Source organism: Lutjanus erythropterus, chromosome 5, assembly GCF_056507025.1.
Source record: "Lutjanus erythropterus isolate fLutEry1 chromosome 5, fLutEry1.hap2, whole genome shotgun sequence".
NCBI lineage: Eukaryota > Metazoa > Chordata > Actinopteri > Lutjaniformes > Lutjanidae > Lutjanus > Lutjanus erythropterus.
Genome location: NC_139321.1, coordinates 19,829,959 through 19,851,443, shown reverse-complemented (window position 1 = coordinate 19,851,443; position 21,485 = coordinate 19,829,959). Strand labels below are relative to the sequence as shown.

Sequence of the window (21,485 nt, the reverse complement as noted above, 5' to 3'; positions counted from 1 at the left end):
GGGGGTGTGTGTGAACTATTACGCATGAGATTTATTGCGATTTTATGCCCGCGCTTGTGAAATTAATGATTTCACAGGAAAATATTGCATTTCTTGTGAATGACACATTTTAGCTGAAATATGCTAATACATGAAATATAGACAGATGGCCTCATAGTTGTAGCCGTCTGTCATCATATCATTGATGTCATTGCAGCAATACTGCAGCTATCACTGTAAATTGAATCTCATCAAAACTACAGTTTATCTCATGGTGATTTCTTATTGAAAAATAAGCCACAGAAAGGCAGCAGTATAATTTTACATTGGTCACAGCGTGCCGTTCCCAAATTGAAAATTCCTCTTGTTTTTGTTTCTCCTTCTCGTCCGTGGGCATGCTTGTAACGTTCATTTTTGCTCCGATGCCTCGATAAATGTGCTCTTTTTTTTTTTTTTTTAGGACAATGAAGCTTTAACATGGCTCTGCTATATGTTTCCAGCCTTCTTGCTGTTTTGCAGCATATCAGGACAATCCAGGTCAATAACATTAAAGGCTGAGAGAGTTGGTGAAAATACAACCCCTGTGATGCTGTGGTCTGCTCAGCCTTCAGGAGACATATTGATGCACAGTTATTTTGGTCAATAAGTCCTTCTGAGCAGAGGCCATCCTTATCCTTGAGACCGACTGCATGTGAAAAATGAGAAAGGGATGAGACCATGCATTTTAATCTGTCTATGGTGTTATATCTTGAAGGGGGGAAGAAGGGATGAGAGGAGAGAAGGAGTGAGTGGGGGGAGAGAAAGGAGAAGGAGGGAGATGCACTTCCTCTAACCCTGTCTCAGCCTCACTAATGCTGTTGTTAACAATAAACCATACCATTGGTAGTGCTGAAATACAACACCTCTGAGCCAGAGCGTAATGGCTTTATTGAAATACGAAGCAGGCTGACCTCTGACTTCATGACAGAATTTATAGACAAACATAAAATCTGAAATTAGAATATTTTGCATTCATATTCATGTATATAGATGTTGCAAATGTTCAGTCTGAAAACCAAAGCAGATCCATCCTGATTTCAAAGACATAGATTTAAAGCGATAGTTCAAATTATTCTAAGTGCTGTTGTATGGTACTTGCCGATGGTCAGTGTATTACCTGTAGTAGACGCTGGTCTGCACAGACAGGCAGAGAGGAGTACCAGCACAAGCTAAACAGTAAACTGGATTTTGGCCACTTAAAAATAGGTCCACCTAAAAAAATAAACATAAATTTAAGTGAGTAAGTATATTTAGAATATTTGACCCCTTTACTTTGCCATCAGACAGCCTTTTCTTATGGGAAACCGCTGTTATATAAGCCGAATATTGCTCTTTCCAAGCTAACCAAACTCCATAGACAAAATCAGCAATTTTACCTCACAGAACACAAGAGTTGCTGGTCTATCGCTGCCTCGATCTTTTAGCTTGTTTGTGTTGTTGTGTGACTTTGGTGTTGTGGAAGGACAGACCGGATTCACCAAAGTTACACAATGACACAAACAAACTAACAGCAGAAGACCAGCAACTCCTGTGTCCTGCAAGGGAAAATGATTGATTTTGCCAGTGGAGTTTGGTTGGACTGGAGAGAGGCTTATATAATAGCAGTTTCCCCTCAGAAAAGGATGTCTGACAGCAAAGTAAAGCAGTAAATATATTCTAAATATAGCATACACTTAAACTGGTATTGATTTTTTTTCGTTGGACCTTTTTTAAATGGCAATACCTTTTGTCTCTGACTCTGTCCCCATCAGTTCATTGTTTTGATTCTGTGCTGATCCCCCTCTTTACTTGTCCTCACTGCGGGCATGCTGACTGTCATCTACTGTAGCTAATACTAGAGCTGCAATGATTCATCAATTATGAATCGATTATTAAATCAGTTCGCAATTATTTTGGTTGGTGTCAGTCATTTTTCAAGAAAAAAATTAAAATTTTCTGATTCCAGCTTCTTCACTGTGAATAATTTCTGGTTTAATCCTCTATGACAGTAAAAGGAATATCTTTGGGATGTAGGCAAAACAAGGCATTTAAGGACATCATCTTGGGCTTTGGGATACATCTTCACCATTTCCTGACAATTTAAAGACTAAACACCTAATCAATTAATCAAACATAATAACAACAATCAACAGATTAATCCACAGTGAAAGTGATTGTTATTTGTAGCCTTAGCTAAGACAGTGACAATCGACATTTACTTAATATAACCCCTCTACAAATAATCCAGACTATCCTTTAAATGTGACTTATCCCTAATGCAATACTTTGGCTTCAAGTCTGAACACAGTGTGTGTACGTGTGTTAACATGCGTGGTGTGTGAGCAGGGTGGGGTTGGTGGGTGGGACAGGGGCAGTGAAATTGCAGAGAAAAATGTTAATGCTAACACAGCTCTCAAACTAAAAATGAAAAGGAGTGGGATTTTTGTAAAAAGCTATCTATAACAAATGGCCTTGAATAAAACATCAGCACATCTATATTTTATAGCTTCCCATGTTTTCCTCCCGCTTCTGAAGGGAGTGAAAGTTTCTGCTCTTTCAGGCAGGTATAACCTCGGCACATCACACTGAAAGGACAGCGTGATTCTTGAGAAATGTTGGGAGGTTTGTGGTGTCCAGGTCTGTGCCGAGACTTCTTCAAAGTTTAAAAGTTCAAGTAAGTTATTGTGTGAGGAGCTCTGACTTAGAGGTTTAATAGTATTCACCGGCTGCTTGATATCAATGAGGTTAAGTTAAACAAGTACAAATATCTTTGCTCCACAGCCTTTTGCACACTATGCCAGACGCCGTTAGCATCCAAGACATAGCTTGCCCATTTTTATTTCAGGTGTGCTGTTGTTGTTTTTAATGATTCATGTTTGAAGTCACTGAGATCATATCAGCTAGATGGGATCAAGGACCAAAGCAGTTCACCTCTCTCGAACCGAGCGTTTCACAGGTTTAATATGCAGTCCGAGCCATATTCCAGTTTAGGAATCACAGAGTCAGTGAAATGGAACAAAGTGAATTGCTGGCTGGGGCCTTTGAGCCTCTATCCTTGTTTGAAGTCTCTCTCTATCCCTGCCGAGTTCAGAGTACATTGTCCAGAGACACGATCAAACTTGGCAGCTATTGATCCCTTCCCAAACCAGACACAAGACTTACTGAACATGTTAACAACTTCGGAATGAGTATTTTAATTGTACATGTCTTTGAAAAGCCCACTCAAGTCACAGCGCTGCCGAGTGAATTTGAAGCAGCAACTTTTGGACAGTCAAGAACAGTGCATCCAGCCAACTTTCCTTTTTTTCCCTCTTAAAAATCATGCTGAACTCGCATTCAAATCACATCTCTCGGGATATACTTGAGCATTTACAAATGCTGAAATAAAAGTATCGAAGCATTAATAAGAAAAATGTGTCTCTGATTTTAGAAAGTAATTTAATCCATAGTTGAATAAAATAACCAAATTAATTAATTAAAAGTTCATTAATAAAAATGTTAATTTGCAGACTTCTTTTAAAACCAAAACAGCGTATAATTCTCTGATGAACCAAAACTTAGTTTAAAAATGTTGTATATGATAATGATGATAACGTGTCACTCATGATGTGCTGTAGACTTAAATGCTCAGTGTGTAGGAGGTCTATGGTTGTGTCCATATTCCAGGGCAATAACACATTAACTTCACCTAATTAGTATGCAAAAGATAGATTTAGATTTATTTGTCTAAGTTTGACAAGGCAGGATATAACAACACAAAACATGGTTTTAAGCAGTGAATCTTAAAAAAATTATGATTAAGAATTTATGATTTGGGTAAAAAAACAAAAAACAAAACAAAAAAACAAACAAACCCTGCTCTACTGTGTGGAAGTCCAGTGTTTTACCCCTGCCTCCATCTCATCATCCTCACCAGAGGGACTTTATCAATATTTATACCATGATTTGTGTCAGTACTCCATTCTGGCTGGCTGCAGAGTGTCCATTAATTCCTGATAATGGAACTGAAGTCTGTTCACGACTCTCAATTAACGTGCAGCCTATATCTAAAATAAATAAACAAAGCAACAGAGACACAGTGAAAGCCTCAGTTTACAATTTGTTGGAACATGTTAACAAGCTAACATCTAATTACAACAAGTGCCTCATCCTCTGAACGCCACAAGATGACTGTAACACATAAGCTGCAAGAAGTAAACTGTCCCTCTGAACTCGCTGATAAGCAATCCTCTCACATCCTGTTCACTATTCGACCCACTACTTCAGGCGTTGGCTGACAGTACAAACTGTGTATTATTTGTTTGTGAAAAACTTGATAATGATTTGGGATGATTTGGATGGTTAGTAGACCTAAGTTGTTAAACATAATTATATTCACTATTCATCAGTCCAGCCAACAGGTTTTATGAGATGAGCATGTCTCCTGTTGCTAAGTCATATCTGAAGCAGACCTACTTCCTATTTTCTGGAGTTGCAGACAATGTTTACAAGAATCTCACTGGATGTTAATGATCATTTCAGGTAGCCAGTTAGTCAAACCCTCAGGAATTAACATATATATGGAGTTACTAACCCTAACCCTTACTGTTACTTATTTGAGCTAAAACCATGTTTGTTCCCTAATCAAAACCAAGTTTATCCATCCGCTGATTCCTCACACTCTGATATATCATCTAGTGCTTGTTTCCTCGGAAGTTAGAGCAACTACAGGGGGTGAAGGTGATATGTTACCACTGGCAAGCAACTACACGAAACGTTACCTTGAATGAAATTACAGATTTCGTTTGGTTTAGACATTGTTGGCAACTTTTGGATTAATGTAAGCACACAACTCAACAAAATTATATAGTATAGATCTATATTCGTTTTTGGGAGATTTTAATGTGTAACATGCCTTTAAAACGCTGTTTGTTTTTAGATTTTTAGTCTAAAAACAGCTTTTCTGTTTAAACAAGTTTGTAAGTCAGCACACAATACTGTGAGAATGTGTTCAACCTTCATTGTAAGTGTTATTTTCTTCTGGTCATGACACTGAAAACTGTACAGTAAATACAATACACTGATTGTTTTGAGATCTTTTAATATCTTTTCTGGGCTTGTCCTGTCGAGAGGTGGATGATTGTACCAGAAAGCTCCCATCTCAACTTCACAGAAGCATTGGCAGGGCAACAAAGACGGGCCCTAATACTCTGGAAAAGGAGGTTTCTTACATGACACTTTCCAGTCGTTTGAAGGAGGGTGGAAAGAGATTTCTGCGAGCTGAGTTGACTCCTCCAGATCAATAGCTCGTCTCTCTCTCTGAGACAACTGGTGTGGCATTTGAACCAGATAAAACAAGGGTTCCCCTCCACCTCACCTCTGAGAATTGAGCACTTCCACCAAATCCCAATCGGTAAAGACGGATACAGATGAGTCCATCTAAATCCCCTTCTGACTCAGCTATAGACCCCCGGCGGTCAAAAAAAGGAGAGAAGCAAAAAAAAGAAAAAAGAAAGAAAAATCTAAAATCATCTTAAAAGGAAAGGTCCAATCTATGTAGGTTAATACTCACTGTTGCTTCATTTAGCTCTGTTGCAGGCCCACTGGGGCAGCTGTAAAAAGTTCTGGGAGCCAGAAGGCACAAAGGCTTTTATTTATTTATATGAGGGAGAATATATAGCGGGAAGCAAACTGGTGCAAATGATGTGAATAAAAAAGGAGTCTGAAGATGTTATCTTGTAGATTGTGGGATAACTGCAAGAAAAGGAATATGCAGCATTACCATTTTATGTGCAGCATGAATTAAATATACACACAGCAGCCAGAATATCTGTGATAACATGACAATATGTAAGGTCATGATGTGAAATGAATGAGGAATGCCTCCTCCCATCTTTCAGCAACCACCAGCGATGTATCCTTAAGCAAGGCACTTCATTCTTAATTACTTTAGTGAAGCTGCTCATTTGTCAGCAGTGGATGATGAGATGGGCTGGCAGAAGTAAAAGGTTGCCGTGGCAGCCCCTAAGTGTGTAAATGTGGAGAAGGGTATTTCTATCAAAGAGAATGCCTGCTCAGCTAACTTTACATGAATAAAAGTCCAAAAAAAAAAATTAGTCTTACAGCAGTTCACCATCTTTATAACCTGTGGTCAGCCAATTATAATGATCTTGCAACAATGTTGGACTTTTAACTCTCCGAACAAGGGTCCTCTTCTCCCTTTGCATGTCAGCTTAGTCTTTCCCCCTGGTCGCTGATGACATTGTAACACTAATTACAGCTAATTGTTCTATGCTGAATGGATTTAGTCACATTGCAAATGATATGCCATTGGTCAGTGTCACAATGTTTCCACAAAAAAATTCAATGGGGAATGGAAATTTGCACAAATGAATGTAATTAAGAGGCACATTCATTACTTCTAATTGCATATGAGAACCCTCAAAGTGAAACTGAGATTGGACTCATATGAATAATTAATGCAACTAACTGTACTGAACACTATGGAGTGGCTGCCATCACATAATGATGTGCTAAAGTATTGGTGTGAATGACAAAACGTAGTGTTACAGTACAGTTTTGCACCAAGGCTGGTCCTGCTTAGCTGTTCCAATCACAACCATCCAACTTTTTTTTGTCCTTCCTCATGAAATCCTTTTATTCATGGGCAGATTGTGTCTAGACAGTTGAATTCCAATCTTAGTGCAAGCCTGGTATTGGCTGCCAGACACAGTATAGGGTAGAGTCGGAGGTTTGAGAAAGTATTAAAAATTCAAGTGGTCCCAACGTGTTTGGCACACTAGATCAAGTCAAGTGGCCTTTTCCAAAGACAAGAAAAAGGGCGGGTTGTAAATCAGTCAACTGGAAACTCAGTCTGAGCGCTATTATGAAAATTTTGGACCTACAGAAATCAAAGAGTTGAGAACTTAACCCCCACAAAGTATGAACTCAACAAGCCTTTAATCAGATTATTTGTCTACTGGTATCAGGAATTATATAATGTGCTGTACAAGCATTAGACACAAAATTGTACAAAGTAAAACCAAACAAATAAAAAAAAAGCAAAATCACTGACTGAAATCAGTCATTTGATGAAGCAATTCTATTTTATAAAAATGTATATTTTATAACACACTGTGCAGCACGTTTAAAACTATAATCTTATTATACTTGCAGTGTTTAAAAAGGATTGGCTTATCTTAATAGCAGATTTAGATCTTAGACAGACAAGGTGTAAGCTGGTCATTGGAAAGCCATATGCCACAGATTAAGATACGGCACTATACTGTACTGCAGCTTTTTCATGTTCCTCCCAGAGACTAATGCACTACTTCAAAACTGCCTTTAGTGAGCTGCTTGTAAGTGGGCAAACGCACAAGCTCTTAAATCCCTCAACTCCAACAACAGGAGACTGAAATAAGTATATTACAAAAAAGTCCAGAGAACAAAATTGTGTATTGTTTGAAAAATATGAAGGATTTAAACCCAGGGATTTGCTCCCACTTTCCTGCACTTTGTCTGAGGGCTTAGCACCGTTCGCCATTCGTGACATGATGATTCATATCATTCTGCACAAGCCTTTCAAGACATCATTAAACCGACATCAACTGAACAGCACAGCCTGTTCAAAATTAAAAAGACAGAATTTGTTTTCAATTATTTGAAGTCAACAAAGCTTAAATGATAAGTAGCAATTGCAAGTCCAAAAATGAGTACTGCAGTCAACACAGCAAGTAGGAGCCATATATTAAACAGGTTGAAGCCCTATTTAATATACGATTTATAGTTGAAGTTGTTTCCTCCTTCCTGGGGTCGAGGAAGCTCAGGCAGGCTGCAAGAACACTGCAGGACCACAAGACGAGTGCAAAACTGTATGACAATAAGAAGCGATGATGATCCTTATACTGCAAGTTGAGCAGCTGTTATCACTGTCAGCTGTCTGTCAATGAAAAGCTAAGCTTGTTATCCTTAAAACAAAAGCAAACTGCAATGAAACAATGAACTCTGGAGATGGAGGTTAACATATTGCTCAGTTTAACTGTTATAAACATCTAGTCTAGATTATTATTGATTTCTTTTGACTCATAAACAGACATTCACTAATTCAGTGAACATGAGGCATTAATTTTAACTCTAATTAATGTGAAATGGGCCTATAAAACATTCTGGCCCGGGAATGGAAATTTCAAAGGACGCCGCGGCTGTAGTAATGTTGTCAGGGAAGCGAGCATTTCAGTTCAGCATGTTTCCTTAATCTCTGATGGCATATTGTCATTTTGTGATAAATAGCAGTAAATATAGTATAAATGTCTCCTTTAATTCATCACAAGTGCAGTAACGTTCAGCAGAACAAGGCCCACTGGTCACCACCTTTAAAAAAAACTACAGTATCCACGGGACACATTGTCTGAGCCAAGGTTGGTCAAGAAGGACATTTTCATCAACTGGATGCTTTCAGTATTCCATGTAAAACAGTGTTCTTAGTGATTCCAGGAGATGTCAGTCACTTTCTGATGCCTAGAAGGTGAACCTCTCTGTAACTGTGCTGAAAACTCAGGATGCCAGTGCACTGAGTCACTATATGAGAGGATGTCAGCTGAGACAGCGGCGTGCATCCGTCTCATTCGAGGGAAGAGATGCATCGCATATCATTATGCATTCCTGTTTTTGATGTTTTGATGAACTGTTGCGATTTGGCCAAAAGGGACAGGTACGATTCATCATTCCTAATTGTTCTGGATGTGTAGTTCTGTAAAAACCATCTGTCAGATGTATGGGGGTTGGACCTAAAAACACACATGCTAATGATATTAATTCCCAGCTTTTATCTATTTGCAGAGACAGAGGAAGAAATATCAAAACCTTCGGAACAACGTGTGACAATGGAGGTGACAGCGCAAGAGTGATGGCGGGGTGGTGAAGTAAGCCTGGAGGGGGAAGCAAGGGCCCATAAAATGAACAGCCGCCTAACTCATAAATAATAGAAACATAAAATGTCATATGAACTTTATTTCAAGAGTGGGTGGTCTAATAAAGATGCAGGTTTAAAGAGGAGTTGAGAAATTCATTGTCATAAGAAGGCCACATGGCTTGCCTTTGGCACAGACAATTATTTAGTGCAAGTTGACATTCAGGCCCTAGCTGAAGCACCTTTACAAAACAATACCACATTTTGCTTTTCTGAAAATTTTCTTTCTGCCGCCGCACAGGTCTTTCAATCTCTGAGCTCTATTTCTCCCTCTTCACTCGCAGTCATTCCATCCCCTCCCCCTCTTTCCACTTTTTTCCTTGTTCTTTCTGCTTTACAAATTGAGACGACACGATAAGAGATTGCCACCGCCATGCCAGCCTGGTGCTCATTGATAAAACCATATCTAATCCATCTTAGGCCCCCCTCTGTCACCAACGCACTCATCTCTGAGACGGTCAACATGCACAGGATCCATCTCTCTTTTTGAACTGAGTTGCACCAAGTCGGAGTTTATCTTTAAAACTTCTGTAAAGGAGAAAACAGAGCCGGATGAGTCCAACGGCTTTCGCTCCGTCTGCAAATGATGTGAGAGGGTGCGTGTTTGCATCTAAAAGCAAATGAAAGAACTTTAGTGATTTTACTGCTGGTGGGAATGTATGGAGTTTAAAGTGTATTTTTAATCAAATTAAACAAATATTAAATATGGGCTTAGATATTTCTTAGAGGTCTGGAAAGGCAAGTAATAAATATCTGAAAGCTGCATAGTTCTGCATATATTTCATAGGAAGAGTATATCAAATTAATCAATTCACTTCGTATGTGGTGTTTATGATGAGGCCCTGTCTGCTTTTACATTTGTTTTTACAGTAACATCAGTGAGAATTATACTTGCTTCAATTTCATTTGCTGTGATGAGGTTATAACAGAGCAGTATAAGGGGCTCTCTGGTCAAATAACTAAAATGACTTTTCTCATATCCATAATATTACACTCTCCATTATTCTGTTAACGCTCTCACTCTGCTGCGATTTTTAATGCAGCAATTTGTAAAAGTACACATGCATTTACTACATTAGCATGGTCTTCTAAAACTAATGCACTTCAACAAATATTACCCTAGAGGGAAAGTGGGTAATAAGTGCAGTATTTGAGCAAGTTTATGAAGTATGAGATGTTTATGTCACTGAATATTAATGAGATGATGAGCAATTGCCGCTGTATATGAATGAATCACATATATGAATCACTGCTGTCACCATGTTGAATACATTAAAGAGAACAGCTGGGGAAGGAGAGGTTTGATCATTAGATGTATGTGTTTGTATGGGAGTTTATACACGTGCCTGGTGTACAGATCTCTGTGTGAGGGAATATGCAGGTCAGCTGGTTATCTTGTAAATAAAAGATTTCTTGCTGTATCTTGCAATATCCTGTTATCAAAAATAGAAAAATCATAAATGGGATGGACCTTTGCATGGAAATGAACAGGGAGCCGTCGCCAGCATGTCACCGATCTTGTCTAATGTCTAACAAATGCATTCACAATCACACTCGCACTGACACCCCGGGCCCAGACCTGTCAGTGCAGCTGCTGGGGAGGAAGATGCACCAAGGACTGTTGTCTCACTTACAGCTATGACACAATGGCTATACTGCAACGTAGGTGTATGCAAAGCAATCTATTTCTACCTGTCCCGTTGATTTTCTGTGCTGGATAGAAGGGGGAAAAAAAACAGACTGGTTTTTTGACAGGTAACTCAATGGCTAAAGCATTCCTGCAAATGATACACAGGGGCCACAGGAGGAGTGAAGGTCTGCACCAAGCTGAGCCTCGATCCAGTCTGCAATATATGATGCGGGGTTACCTCCAGAAAATAAAATCTGATACACCAGGACTTGAATATCCAGCTTGAAGTGAGGGGGGGGTTTGGAATGTGACAAGGACACATTGATAGGGGACTCAGAATAGCCTTGTTCATGTTAAGGTGGAGCAAAATCATTTCAGCAGAATCATTGGCATGCTGTTGGTGCGCCGGCTTTGGATCCACACCACCACTGGTGGAAAAATCCAGGGTCCTCTGCGGTGTGTCTTAAGCACTCTTCTTTTTCCCCTCAGCCAGTTATTTGAGGAATGATTTAAAAAAAAAAAATCTGTTGTATATGTATGAGGACGAAGTTGTGCATCCCTGTGTTCAGCGGAGCTTTTATGGAGAACATCATTGGGCAGTAAGCCATGCAGTGACAGCTGTCTTGTGAATCATTTGAATAAATTCAGCAACAGAGTTCCAACTTCAGAGGTAAAATTCCCCTTACGGTGTACAGCTTAGCACTGGACCACATTTAGAAAAATCAGACTTACAAAATTCATTGTCAATAATAAATACACCATTGTGCAAGATACACCCTTAATATTATTCTGCACTCCCATGACAACAGATTAACTGCTTGTTCTGAGCAAATCCAATTTAGTTGCATATCTAATATTACTGTGATGTTTTTTTGGCTTTAAACATCAACATGGAAAACTGATAAATAGGTTGATTTGCCTCTCAGCAGTTCTGCCCTCCTACTTGGTTGACTTGTTGTGCAAAAAAAATTACTGTCCTGCTTGTCTAAAGATTGACCTCACAAAAACAGCACGAACACAACCTCAAAATTTATGTGTAACTAGCTTGTTACTAGTTGTTTGACAGAGAATGGTCTCTTGTTAAGTGTTTGCAAGGCTTCGGCTGTGTTGTTACTATGACGATCACAGCTGTAATCTCAATAAATGATTTCACTGTCTAAAAACACAGATGGCCACTTGTAAATTACATTGAGGGAAAGTCAGCCTCAAACATCGCCGAAAAAAAAATAATAAAAATGAAAAACATAAATTAGCAGATTTGCCTGCTGCCTGAGCAGAGCAGAACTCAGCACTCACTCGATTCGGGGTCTGAGTTTCCATCTCCCTCAGTGCGGCTGTTAGGTGATGTTTGCTCGTAGTACTCCTCCTGGGGGAAGCTGATGGGGAGAGGCTGGGTGGTGCTGGCCGTGCTGCTAGGCTCTGGGTCTCCCAGCCCGCTGTCACTGCAGCTCTCCTGGGATCCGTCTGGGAGATGGAACGTCACACGGCGCTGGGTCTGGAGAACACGGGCAAACAAGAAATGTTCTGTTAGAAACTCTTCTGTCCTGTTTAAAATGCCCTAGAAGTGTAAAAAAAATAATAAAAAAATAAAAACGCCCAAGGCAGAGCAGTGTCATGTGGATGAGTACAGAATAAACCATTAAACTGTTTGCTGTCCTGGCTCCACAATGGTGGAACGAGCTCCCTATCGACATCAGGACAGCAACTTTTTCTGTTCACGTTGCACCATCAAGTGATTTAAATGTTAAAGAATTTAAAATTCTCACAATTTTTGGCTTGTATCTTGGTTTATGTAAGAATTGTGCAGCTTGGATGAAAGTGTCAGCTAATTAAAAGTAATGAAATGTAAATGAGAGCCACACCAGTACAACAGAGAGGGCTCTGTTACCAGCAGGATATATAATTTAATTGACCTTTGATTAAGAGCCACCCTCCTCAGTTACTATTACTACATCTGTCAAGCTTTCCATGTGCTGCAGTTTACAGCGATACAGTGGCACATTCAATATTGAAATTCGCAGTAATTTTTTAAACGCTAGGTCTTCGATTCCACAGAGAAGTAAACAAAAGTAGCTTCTCATTTCTAGCTGACAAAAGCTTCACCACAGCTACTACCTCAAACCCCCGACATAATCAATTGTGATTTAACCCCTGGGAATAAGCCAGTTTGGCAAGTGCAGTGTTATCTAAGACAGGTTTGGCTGGAGGTTACTGCAGGTACCAAGCTAGTTATCTGGATGTGCTAATGCTTGCAGCTTACATCAGAGCAGATACTCACATTTCCTCTTATGTTTTAGGTTTTTGAAAGGCTATAAGAAAGACACCACCCACCACACTCATGAGACACAGAGTGTTGCTCTTCTTAGAGCCCCACGTGCAGTGCTTTAACATTTAGGCTCGAGAGATATCAAAGCTTGACAGGCCTGTGGTGTCTTTGTGTGGTTGCTACTCTATGATTGGACAGATACTCATCTGAGGAGGAGCTTAGCGACAATTTCTTCAATGGCCCCAAAAGTGCTAATGACTCCGATAATGAAGAGAACTTTTACTCTCTTACTTTTTAAAGATCAAAGTGTTGGTTCCAGGGGCATTCCCAGATTTTTTTGACTCAGGTGGCCCAAGTGGGGCACTGGCTTAGGCAGGGGTGGCATGAAGTATGTACGCATGTATGCACATTCACACATTCACACATTCCCACATGAATGCGCCATTTCTCATATCTACTTAAATTATTATCATTACTCTAGTTAATTATCTATCTAAGTTAAAGAACATAACACATATTTAACAATATTTATCAAACAGTTGGTTCAAACTAAGGTCTCACCTGTCACTGGATAGATAACAATCATATTTAAGGATAATGGGGGGGGGGGGGGGGTCCTTGGAGTAGCAAATGACATTTAAGGGGCCCCCACCCCATTCTTGAAACACCGAGAAGAATAGAACAAAAGCATAAATAGAGCACAATATGAATTGAATGAAATATCTAGAGGAACAAGGTTATTTTTTGAATTATTAAAAATGTCATATTTCCGTGCACCACAGTCAAGATTTGTTTGTTTTACCTCCACTGTATTTGGGTGAGGACCACCGACCAACCTTGTGCAAAGCCTTAGTGAATCACTAAGATTTTGACCCATGACCTAAGTTATTGCTGCACTATTTTTTTTTGTGTGTATTGTGTTATCAAAACACTGAGTAATTTCCCAGAAAGAAACCGTTAAAATCCTATCCTTAAAAAAGACTCCTGTTGCCATTAAAGGTCTGTTATTTTCATGCACCTTGGTACTAAAGAAAGTATCCTTCAGAGGTTTTCTTCCTGCTCCCAGAGAGAGTCTTGGCACACCACCACTGACAAACAAAGATTATTAATATCATCATGAGTGGTGACAACAATGCTCGTTTACGGGTGACTGAGCACTGTGAGGCGGCATTTACATGGTAAATCCTTGCCTAATTGTATCAAGTGTTGTTGTTACATGCCCAATACTGCATCCGTCATCTTTACCTGCTTTTAGTTGGAAAAAGATGCCAAAATTGCACCCTGTCAGCACGGGGACTAATTGAAACAGTGACCTCATAACCCAAAAATGATTCCTGGTCTGTTGAATCGAGCGAATTACTTTTCAGATAATAAACTGACTGTAAGATTTATAATTGAGACTTCGCAGCCCGATAATAGACGGGATGTGTATTAACAGGTTGAACTATGTCCTAGTTTTCCTTCTCACCCAGTTTAGACACAAAAGGAGTGGAAATGTGTGTGGAGGCTGAGACTTTGATTTGTAAAGTCTTGGGGATCACAGGAGTGTGGGCATTTTCTTCTGAAAGGTGCAGGCCTCTTTGATTTCTCCAGAGGTTTACAGAAGTTCATGTTGCGACCTTTCTTTGGAGCTAAAAAAGAAAACACACTGTCTATGTTGTGATGTCTGTATGTTAGCAGTTCCTCCAGAAAACAAACCACACTGTTACAGACATTCATATTATAGGGCACATGGGTAATCTGCAGACACCACTGATTTAATTTCTTACTTTTTTATATCTTTTGCTTGGAGTTTGACAAAGAGAAAAATGAGGAGGGAGGGGATCTGACTTGGCTTTGAGGTAATATCTGTAAAACTGAGCACTGCAGTGATATATACTGTAGCCTGAATTCATGTCTTCACATGATTCCCTGAGTAACATCATACTGCATCACACTGTATAGGGGCATAAAACACATAAAATATAATTACGCCCTCAGCTTCGGTTATTGCTGTGAATTTTATTCGTCCCATTATTCAAACTGATAAGGGATTTTTTTTTTTCTTGAGCGCAAATACAACTGCAGCGCATATGACTATCTTGATTTTTCTCATCACTATGGCAATAAAAGCAATATGCAAGTCCTGAATTAAAAACATCATTAACACATGCTCCTTTAAGCTCAGGAGGAGGAGATGTCTCCGTGCAAACATATTTTTCCTCAGCCACTATAGTGCGTAGATAAAGCACTTATTGTTCTTTGATAAGACTAAATAAGGCTCGGGAAATAGCGGAGCGGGAGAGCGAAATAAAGTCTGGCACTAATGAAGGACAAACTGCCAAAAACCAAGTGCACAAAAAGCTTCATTTAAAAACTATCAGAGAGGGTTGACTAACCTAAATCCACACAATTAGCACCCTGAAAGCACAACTGAGTGGTTTTCAATGCTGTGATGTTGAAACAGCTAGCTAAATATTCTATTTACTTGATTCATCTAGATCCCGAGGCCACAAATCACTGTGTGTGAGTGTTTGTGCGAGTGTATGCTGGTAAGAAAAAGACAGATAAGAAATAAAAGGAGGAGGAGAAGAAGAGAGAGAAAAAGTGCATACAGTCAAAGAACAGAAACACACACAACCTTCTACTCTTCAGTGAGATAACAACTCAGAAATAAAAGCTTTTTTGTTGCTGTTGTTTCTATTATGAAAATAAGAGTTATCTGTTCATTTCTTAACCAAATAAAAATATATTATGCACAGCTCCCTAAAATAAATCCTGTTTTTTTTTTTTTTGCATTTGTTCTCACATCTTCTGCTGGTGTATTTCTTAAATTCTGTATAGAAAGGCGTGTTTTTTTTCCCCTCTCCTCGTGTGGTTTTATTCATTTTCTAAGATGGAGAGGAGGCGAATACCTTGTTGGCAAAATCCTATAGTTCTGTGTGCCATGTTTGCCCACGCTTTCAAGTAGTCTAAATATCTACTTGTTCTCAAACAGCGTTGGCAGCTGTTTCTCAAATTACTGGAGGATGCGCACAAAAAGCAAAGTCCAGGTTCCAGCAAAAAGAAAGAGGCCACTTATGGAGGGTTGGCAGCTCTACAAAAAGCATGCTTCGTCTCCACATGACTCTAATTATTGGAAACTTGCTCCAACAATGGCATCCAGAATCTATTAGAACAAACAGCTGTCCGTGACAATTAGGACACAATCATTTTGCATAAGGGAGTGTCTTCATTTTTGGACTGCTGTTTATTCAAGCCTATTCAAGTTGGTGCCAGATGTTAAGAAAAGCCTAATTTGATTTCACGATGCACTCACTGCTAAGTCGTTTGGAGCTACCATATTAATTACAATTAAATACCATTAATGAGCCTTAAATAAATAAAAGTTCTGCTCTCGGTGGCAGTGACTAATGTGAATAAAACATTAATGTTGAAAGACAAACATGACAAACAAAAACAAACATCCGCAGAGGAGTCAAGGTGAGTGTTTTGCTAAGCATTATCACTTATTTAAAGAAGCTGCCAGAAATCCATAAAGCAAAGACAAGCTGCGGTAAGAGATATCAAGACCAAACAAAGCCCGTTCAGCCAGATAAAACACTGCCTTGAGAAGTATGTACACAGAGATAAAATGAACAGGAGAGATGCATGCCAAGTTGTACCATATAACAAGCCAGCCAATCCAAAAACCCTCCCTCTGGTAACCACTCAGACAATAGGCAGATGGGGCTGGATTCACGGGTTACCGGATTAGAAGTCCGTTATATTTAGATATAGAGGACTAGAGGCCAAGTGGCTGCAACCTTGTCCTTTGCTAAGCCACGGCTCTTTGAGTTTTATTATTCCATGTACTTTTCCCCCAACTAACACTCTCTAGAAACAGCAAAGGAGTCGGCGCTGCACAGGGAAGGACTTGGCTGACAACCACCTCACTTTGAGTGATAAACAGGGACCACTTAGGAGTGAATCAGGGGAGATTGGCTCTGCCATTTCAGATAAGGATCAGCTTGCGGGCACACCTAGACCTGCATAAATCTGTTCAGAGGAGATGGTGATTTGTCATGTCACACATGTCTTATGTAGAGGAGGAAAAAAAAATAAAATAAAAAAAACAGCAGCAATGGCAAGGTATTTATCAAAAAAAAAGCTGTCCCACATGTCCCTATCCTGCTTGATGTCAAAATCTCACAACATCCGCTTTTACTTCGTGGGGTGTGTCCTTTCTTTTTGTACATGCTGTTCCAGCGCTGCCTATTACGTGTGAGGTGATACGCCACTGTGTGTGAAATGATGAGTTTGCGGGAACAAGCAAGGAGGAGGTGATTCTAGCAAGTGGGTCAAGAGATTACTGGGTGATTTTTTGACAAATCAAATGAATTTTTGCAAATTTCATCTGTCACTGAGTCATCTGTTATGATGATTTTCTCTGTGCGACATGAACTATGACAACAATATTCCCCAGTCCTGGCAAAGAAAGCTCTGACACTGAACTGTGATCACACTCTTCTGAGCACTGAAAAACTTCAATAATATGTAGTCAAAGATGGGCATTAATACATCAGGAAGTATCCCAAATTACAAATTCTTGCTCATCAAATGTATCAAAATGAAATACAAAATGCTGGTATGAAAATAGAAAAATACATACTATACAAACTGATATAATCATATTTTAGGCATTTAATTAGAGGCTGCAACATGGGTCTAACTTTAAAAGCACATGCAAAGAAATTTACATGTATTAATTGTGTATTGATCATGTATTTCTATTGCCAATGTGTGAGAGGACGCAACATAACTTAAAGAATGAGACCTTCCAAGCGACTTACTCAGATGCCTTTAACGGTCTTTGGACTCATTTTTTCCTGGGAAATCCAAAGGATGTGATGTTTACGCACGCTCCCAAGTGCCTTCCCTCCCTTTTGCTCCCCAACAGCATCAACACTAGCTAGCATTAGCCTAGCTAACATTAACGTCAACAAATGACTGGTGCCAACCAACACAAGCCTAACTTTACTAACCTTATCTGTCAACATGATGCAGGGCAAACACATTCAGTCATGTGTATGACACACCCTGAATAAAATGACATATTCAATGTGTTTTAAGTAACACACAAATACAAACTCTTTTTGTTGATTTTGTTAGAAATTACATCAAATTCCTTTCTTCTCCTGCAAAAATACAGATTACATAAAATAGGAATATTTAACATTGTGGGACTGCTCTCCAAAAACTAAAGTTAGGACTAAAAACACAAGCCATACTGTGGATTTCACAGCAGCAACAGACTCTGCCGACACTGAAAAAACTGGAGCAGCACATTATTGTGCAAAGTGCAGGAGGAACTCTGAAAGTCCTGCTCTCATTGACCAAAGCCTCGTGAACTACGCGCAGACATGAGCTGCAAGATAAAGAGAGTAGCTGAAACACTGAAAGGAAACACAGAGAGTATGACGGTCAGATGCCGCAGCACAACTGGATTCAGTGCTAAAGGTGTCGAGTGATGGGTGAAATGCCCTTAAGCTGAGATGACTATTTCACTTAAACATGCAACAGTACAGAGAAATAAAAGTAAAGACATTTTCATGTTACATTCAGCAAACCCTTACAGCACAGCTGCCTTTGCTAAAGAAAAAGAATAATTTAGGGATGATAGGCTTATAGTGTTGGGTCCTTTCTGCCTGTAGTTCTTAATAGAAAAGTATGAAGTTTGCAGAGACATTTCATTACTATTCCAATAAAATACTACACGGTTTGAAGAAAAATAAATATGTGGAGACACAAAAAAGTCAAGACAAGTACAAGATGAATCATTGTTGTTGGATGAAAATCTTATGTCTCCATATATTTATGTATTTTCTATTACGTACAAAGGTTTCATATCCCTAAGGGTTGCAGTGTTTCCTTAACATTTAATCCACAGAACCTTTTTTACTAAAGCTACACTGGTTTTTGGTTTTTGGAGTTTTTAAATGCTGCACAACAATATGTATATTTCTAGAGATTAGAGATTAAAGATTAAAGGAGTGCAGATTTTGATCAGACTTTAAGATGTAACAAAGTGTCATTTTTCTATTAAAATAGGCAAAAACTAGAATTAATTTTATCTGTCAATAATTAAATCAGTAATTAGACACCACAACCTGTATTTTAAAATAAATAATTAAAATTAAAAACTAATAATATGTTATTTATTAGCCAGCATTACACCCTTTATTAGAGCTTTATTAGGCTTTATTAGAGTTTGATGAGGGACACATTACAACGGAACTGTGTTGTAAACTAAATCCCATATCTGCTGCTTCTAGACCAGTGCCTACTTCTTTGATCAAATCACATGATCTTTCTACAGTATTATAATAGGTATGTGTGGTCATTTTTAAATGAGGAAATAGAATATATGTGGTTTCACTTTAGTTTACAGTTCTGTTATAATGTGCCCCAAGTGTCTCTCTTGGAGAGTCTAATAACAGTCTAAGAGTAGGAAACAATACACTTAAGTTTACAGTACAGTTCTTATGTAATCTGTCCTTAATGTAAAATAAAGAGTCTAATAATAAATAACACATAATAAAATAAAGGGTGGCACAGATTTTTTTTTGTAGGGGTATGTAAAATAATAATAAACCCAAAAAACTGCACAGTATCTACTGATGCATATGGAAACACACATACAAAAAGATGAGAGAACTGAGTGTGTAAGACTTACATTCACAGAGGTTATCTTGCCAAGTTGACAGGCCTCCTGCAAAGACAGAAGAACAGTTATTCCACATCATTGTCTGACTGTAAGTCTACAGAGGATTTATATGGAAATGGATATCTAGAGCTCCCAAAAGAAACTGCACTGGGAACTTTCCAGTCTTCTTAAAGTCAGTCCGAGTTCACAATTGACAACCTCATAGATTTTGGGGTTTTAAAGTCTTTTTTTAAGCTGGAATCGAGATTTAGGATACATATTGATTTCTTCCTCAGACGCAGAGTTTGTACAGCACATTTCCGTGCTCAGTTGGCACGCCGGCAAGCCAGGCTGCAGAGCACACACCCTCTCCTCAGAAATGTAAAGAATAGGGCAAACCTGACATCCTGACAAGATGAGCCATACAACTGACACTTTGATAAAGATGTTTTCTCTGCATGTCAGGGAGGAAAGTGAACAGAATATCAAATGAAGCATCAAAAATTAACAATAAACAGCGACAAGCTTCTAAATTGGGAACAAAAGACACCCGCAAGCCTGCAAAATAGCATCCTCTCTCTGGGGACTGAGATAACTCACAGAGAGATAAGAGTATTTAATTTTTAATCACCAATTTTGTTTTCTTTGTACTGTGTATAATAATCTGAGTACATGACTTGATTTGCAAAGAAAATAGAAGAAATCTGGCAGTGAGGAGGCACTTAGACAGGGGAGAAGCAGGGAGGACTGCTCGGGTGGAACGGTAAAACAATGAACAGGAAACAAGTTCATGTCAACAGATTATCCTGCCATAATTGTTCACCGAGGGATGCTGCTACTGACTGAGTGATAGAGCAGTGCACCCAGAGCTATTCATCAAAAACAAAATGGTGCGTCATGGTGGACAAGTGAACGAAATTAAATAGTAATCTCGCCAAACTTCTGACAAATAACTGGCACAGTAAAATGATTGCATTGTATAGTCTTTATAAGGTAAACCACCTCATTGCCATTAAGTCAACACCATTTACACCATATTTTTAGCCTAAATGTCAACTATAGCGTCTGAGACCAGGATCCGTGTGCACACGCCTGAAGTGGGTAAACAAGCTCTCGCCCAAGCGGCGCAGCTGCAGCAAAGAAATGATGTTCCACTTCTATGTTGAAGTCCTCAGACATTTTTTTCTTTGTTGAAAGTTTGCAAAGTCAATTGTGCGTATAACAAGTCACTATTTCTGAGCAGATCTCTCTCTGTTGCCTGAGTCACTTCCAGGTAGCATGTAAACACAGGTGTGAAGGTGTCACGCCGCTGGGGCGAGAGCCTGTGCACCCGCTTCAGCCCTGTGCACGCGGATCCAGTCTGAGAGGCTACAGTTGACATTTAGGCTAAAAACATGGTGTAAATGGTGTCCTTTTGGTTCAAGTTTTAATGTTGTGGCTTACGGACACTTGGATTACACCACATGACCAGTATGGAGACATTTTGTGTTTTTTTTTTTGTGTTTTTTTTTTACATTTTAAAACTGGTCACCATTCACTTTAACTGAACTGGATTTGGCTGCAACGCTGTTTTCCGCTGAAGCTCCGGGAGTGTTTTGTGAACTGGAGATCTTCACCCATCCTCACATCAGCACAGGGGCGAGTAGATATTGAGTGAAATTTCATTTTTGGGTGAACTGTCACTTTAAGTATATAGTTGCTCAAACTAAAATCATGCATACTAAGTGTTGGCTAATGTCAACAATATGTCACCAAGAGTATGTCTCCTCTTCAACACTTTTCAAGATTGATTTTTTTTTATTTTTTAATATGGTGGTTTTATTTTTAGCATGTATAGCTATTACAGTACTATTACATTATTGCTATGCTCTATGCCAACATCTTCATTTTTCAGCGTTGGGTTAGGAAAAATTGTTTTGGAATTGGATGTTACTTAGCAACAGTAACTTCATGTCATGTCTTAACTCAAACATTGTTAAAT

The 21,485-nt window shown here is 39.1% G+C and overlaps 1 protein-coding gene across 1 annotated transcript in view; it reads right to left on the bottom strand.

Moving 5' to 3' along the window:
* The window catches only part of LOC146326720 (protocadherin-9-like), a 113,619-nt gene that overhangs the window by 50,667 nt on the left and 41,467 nt on the right, over positions 1-21,485 (bottom strand). Inside the window, exons 2-3 of the mRNA XM_084719838.1 lie at positions 19,535-19,570; positions 11,871-12,069 (exon numbers count right to left, since the gene is read on the bottom strand). Coding sequence (XP_084575964.1) covers positions 11,871-12,069; positions 19,535-19,570 — 235 coding nt within the window. The remainder of the gene's footprint in view (positions 1-11,870; positions 12,070-19,534; positions 19,571-21,485) is intronic.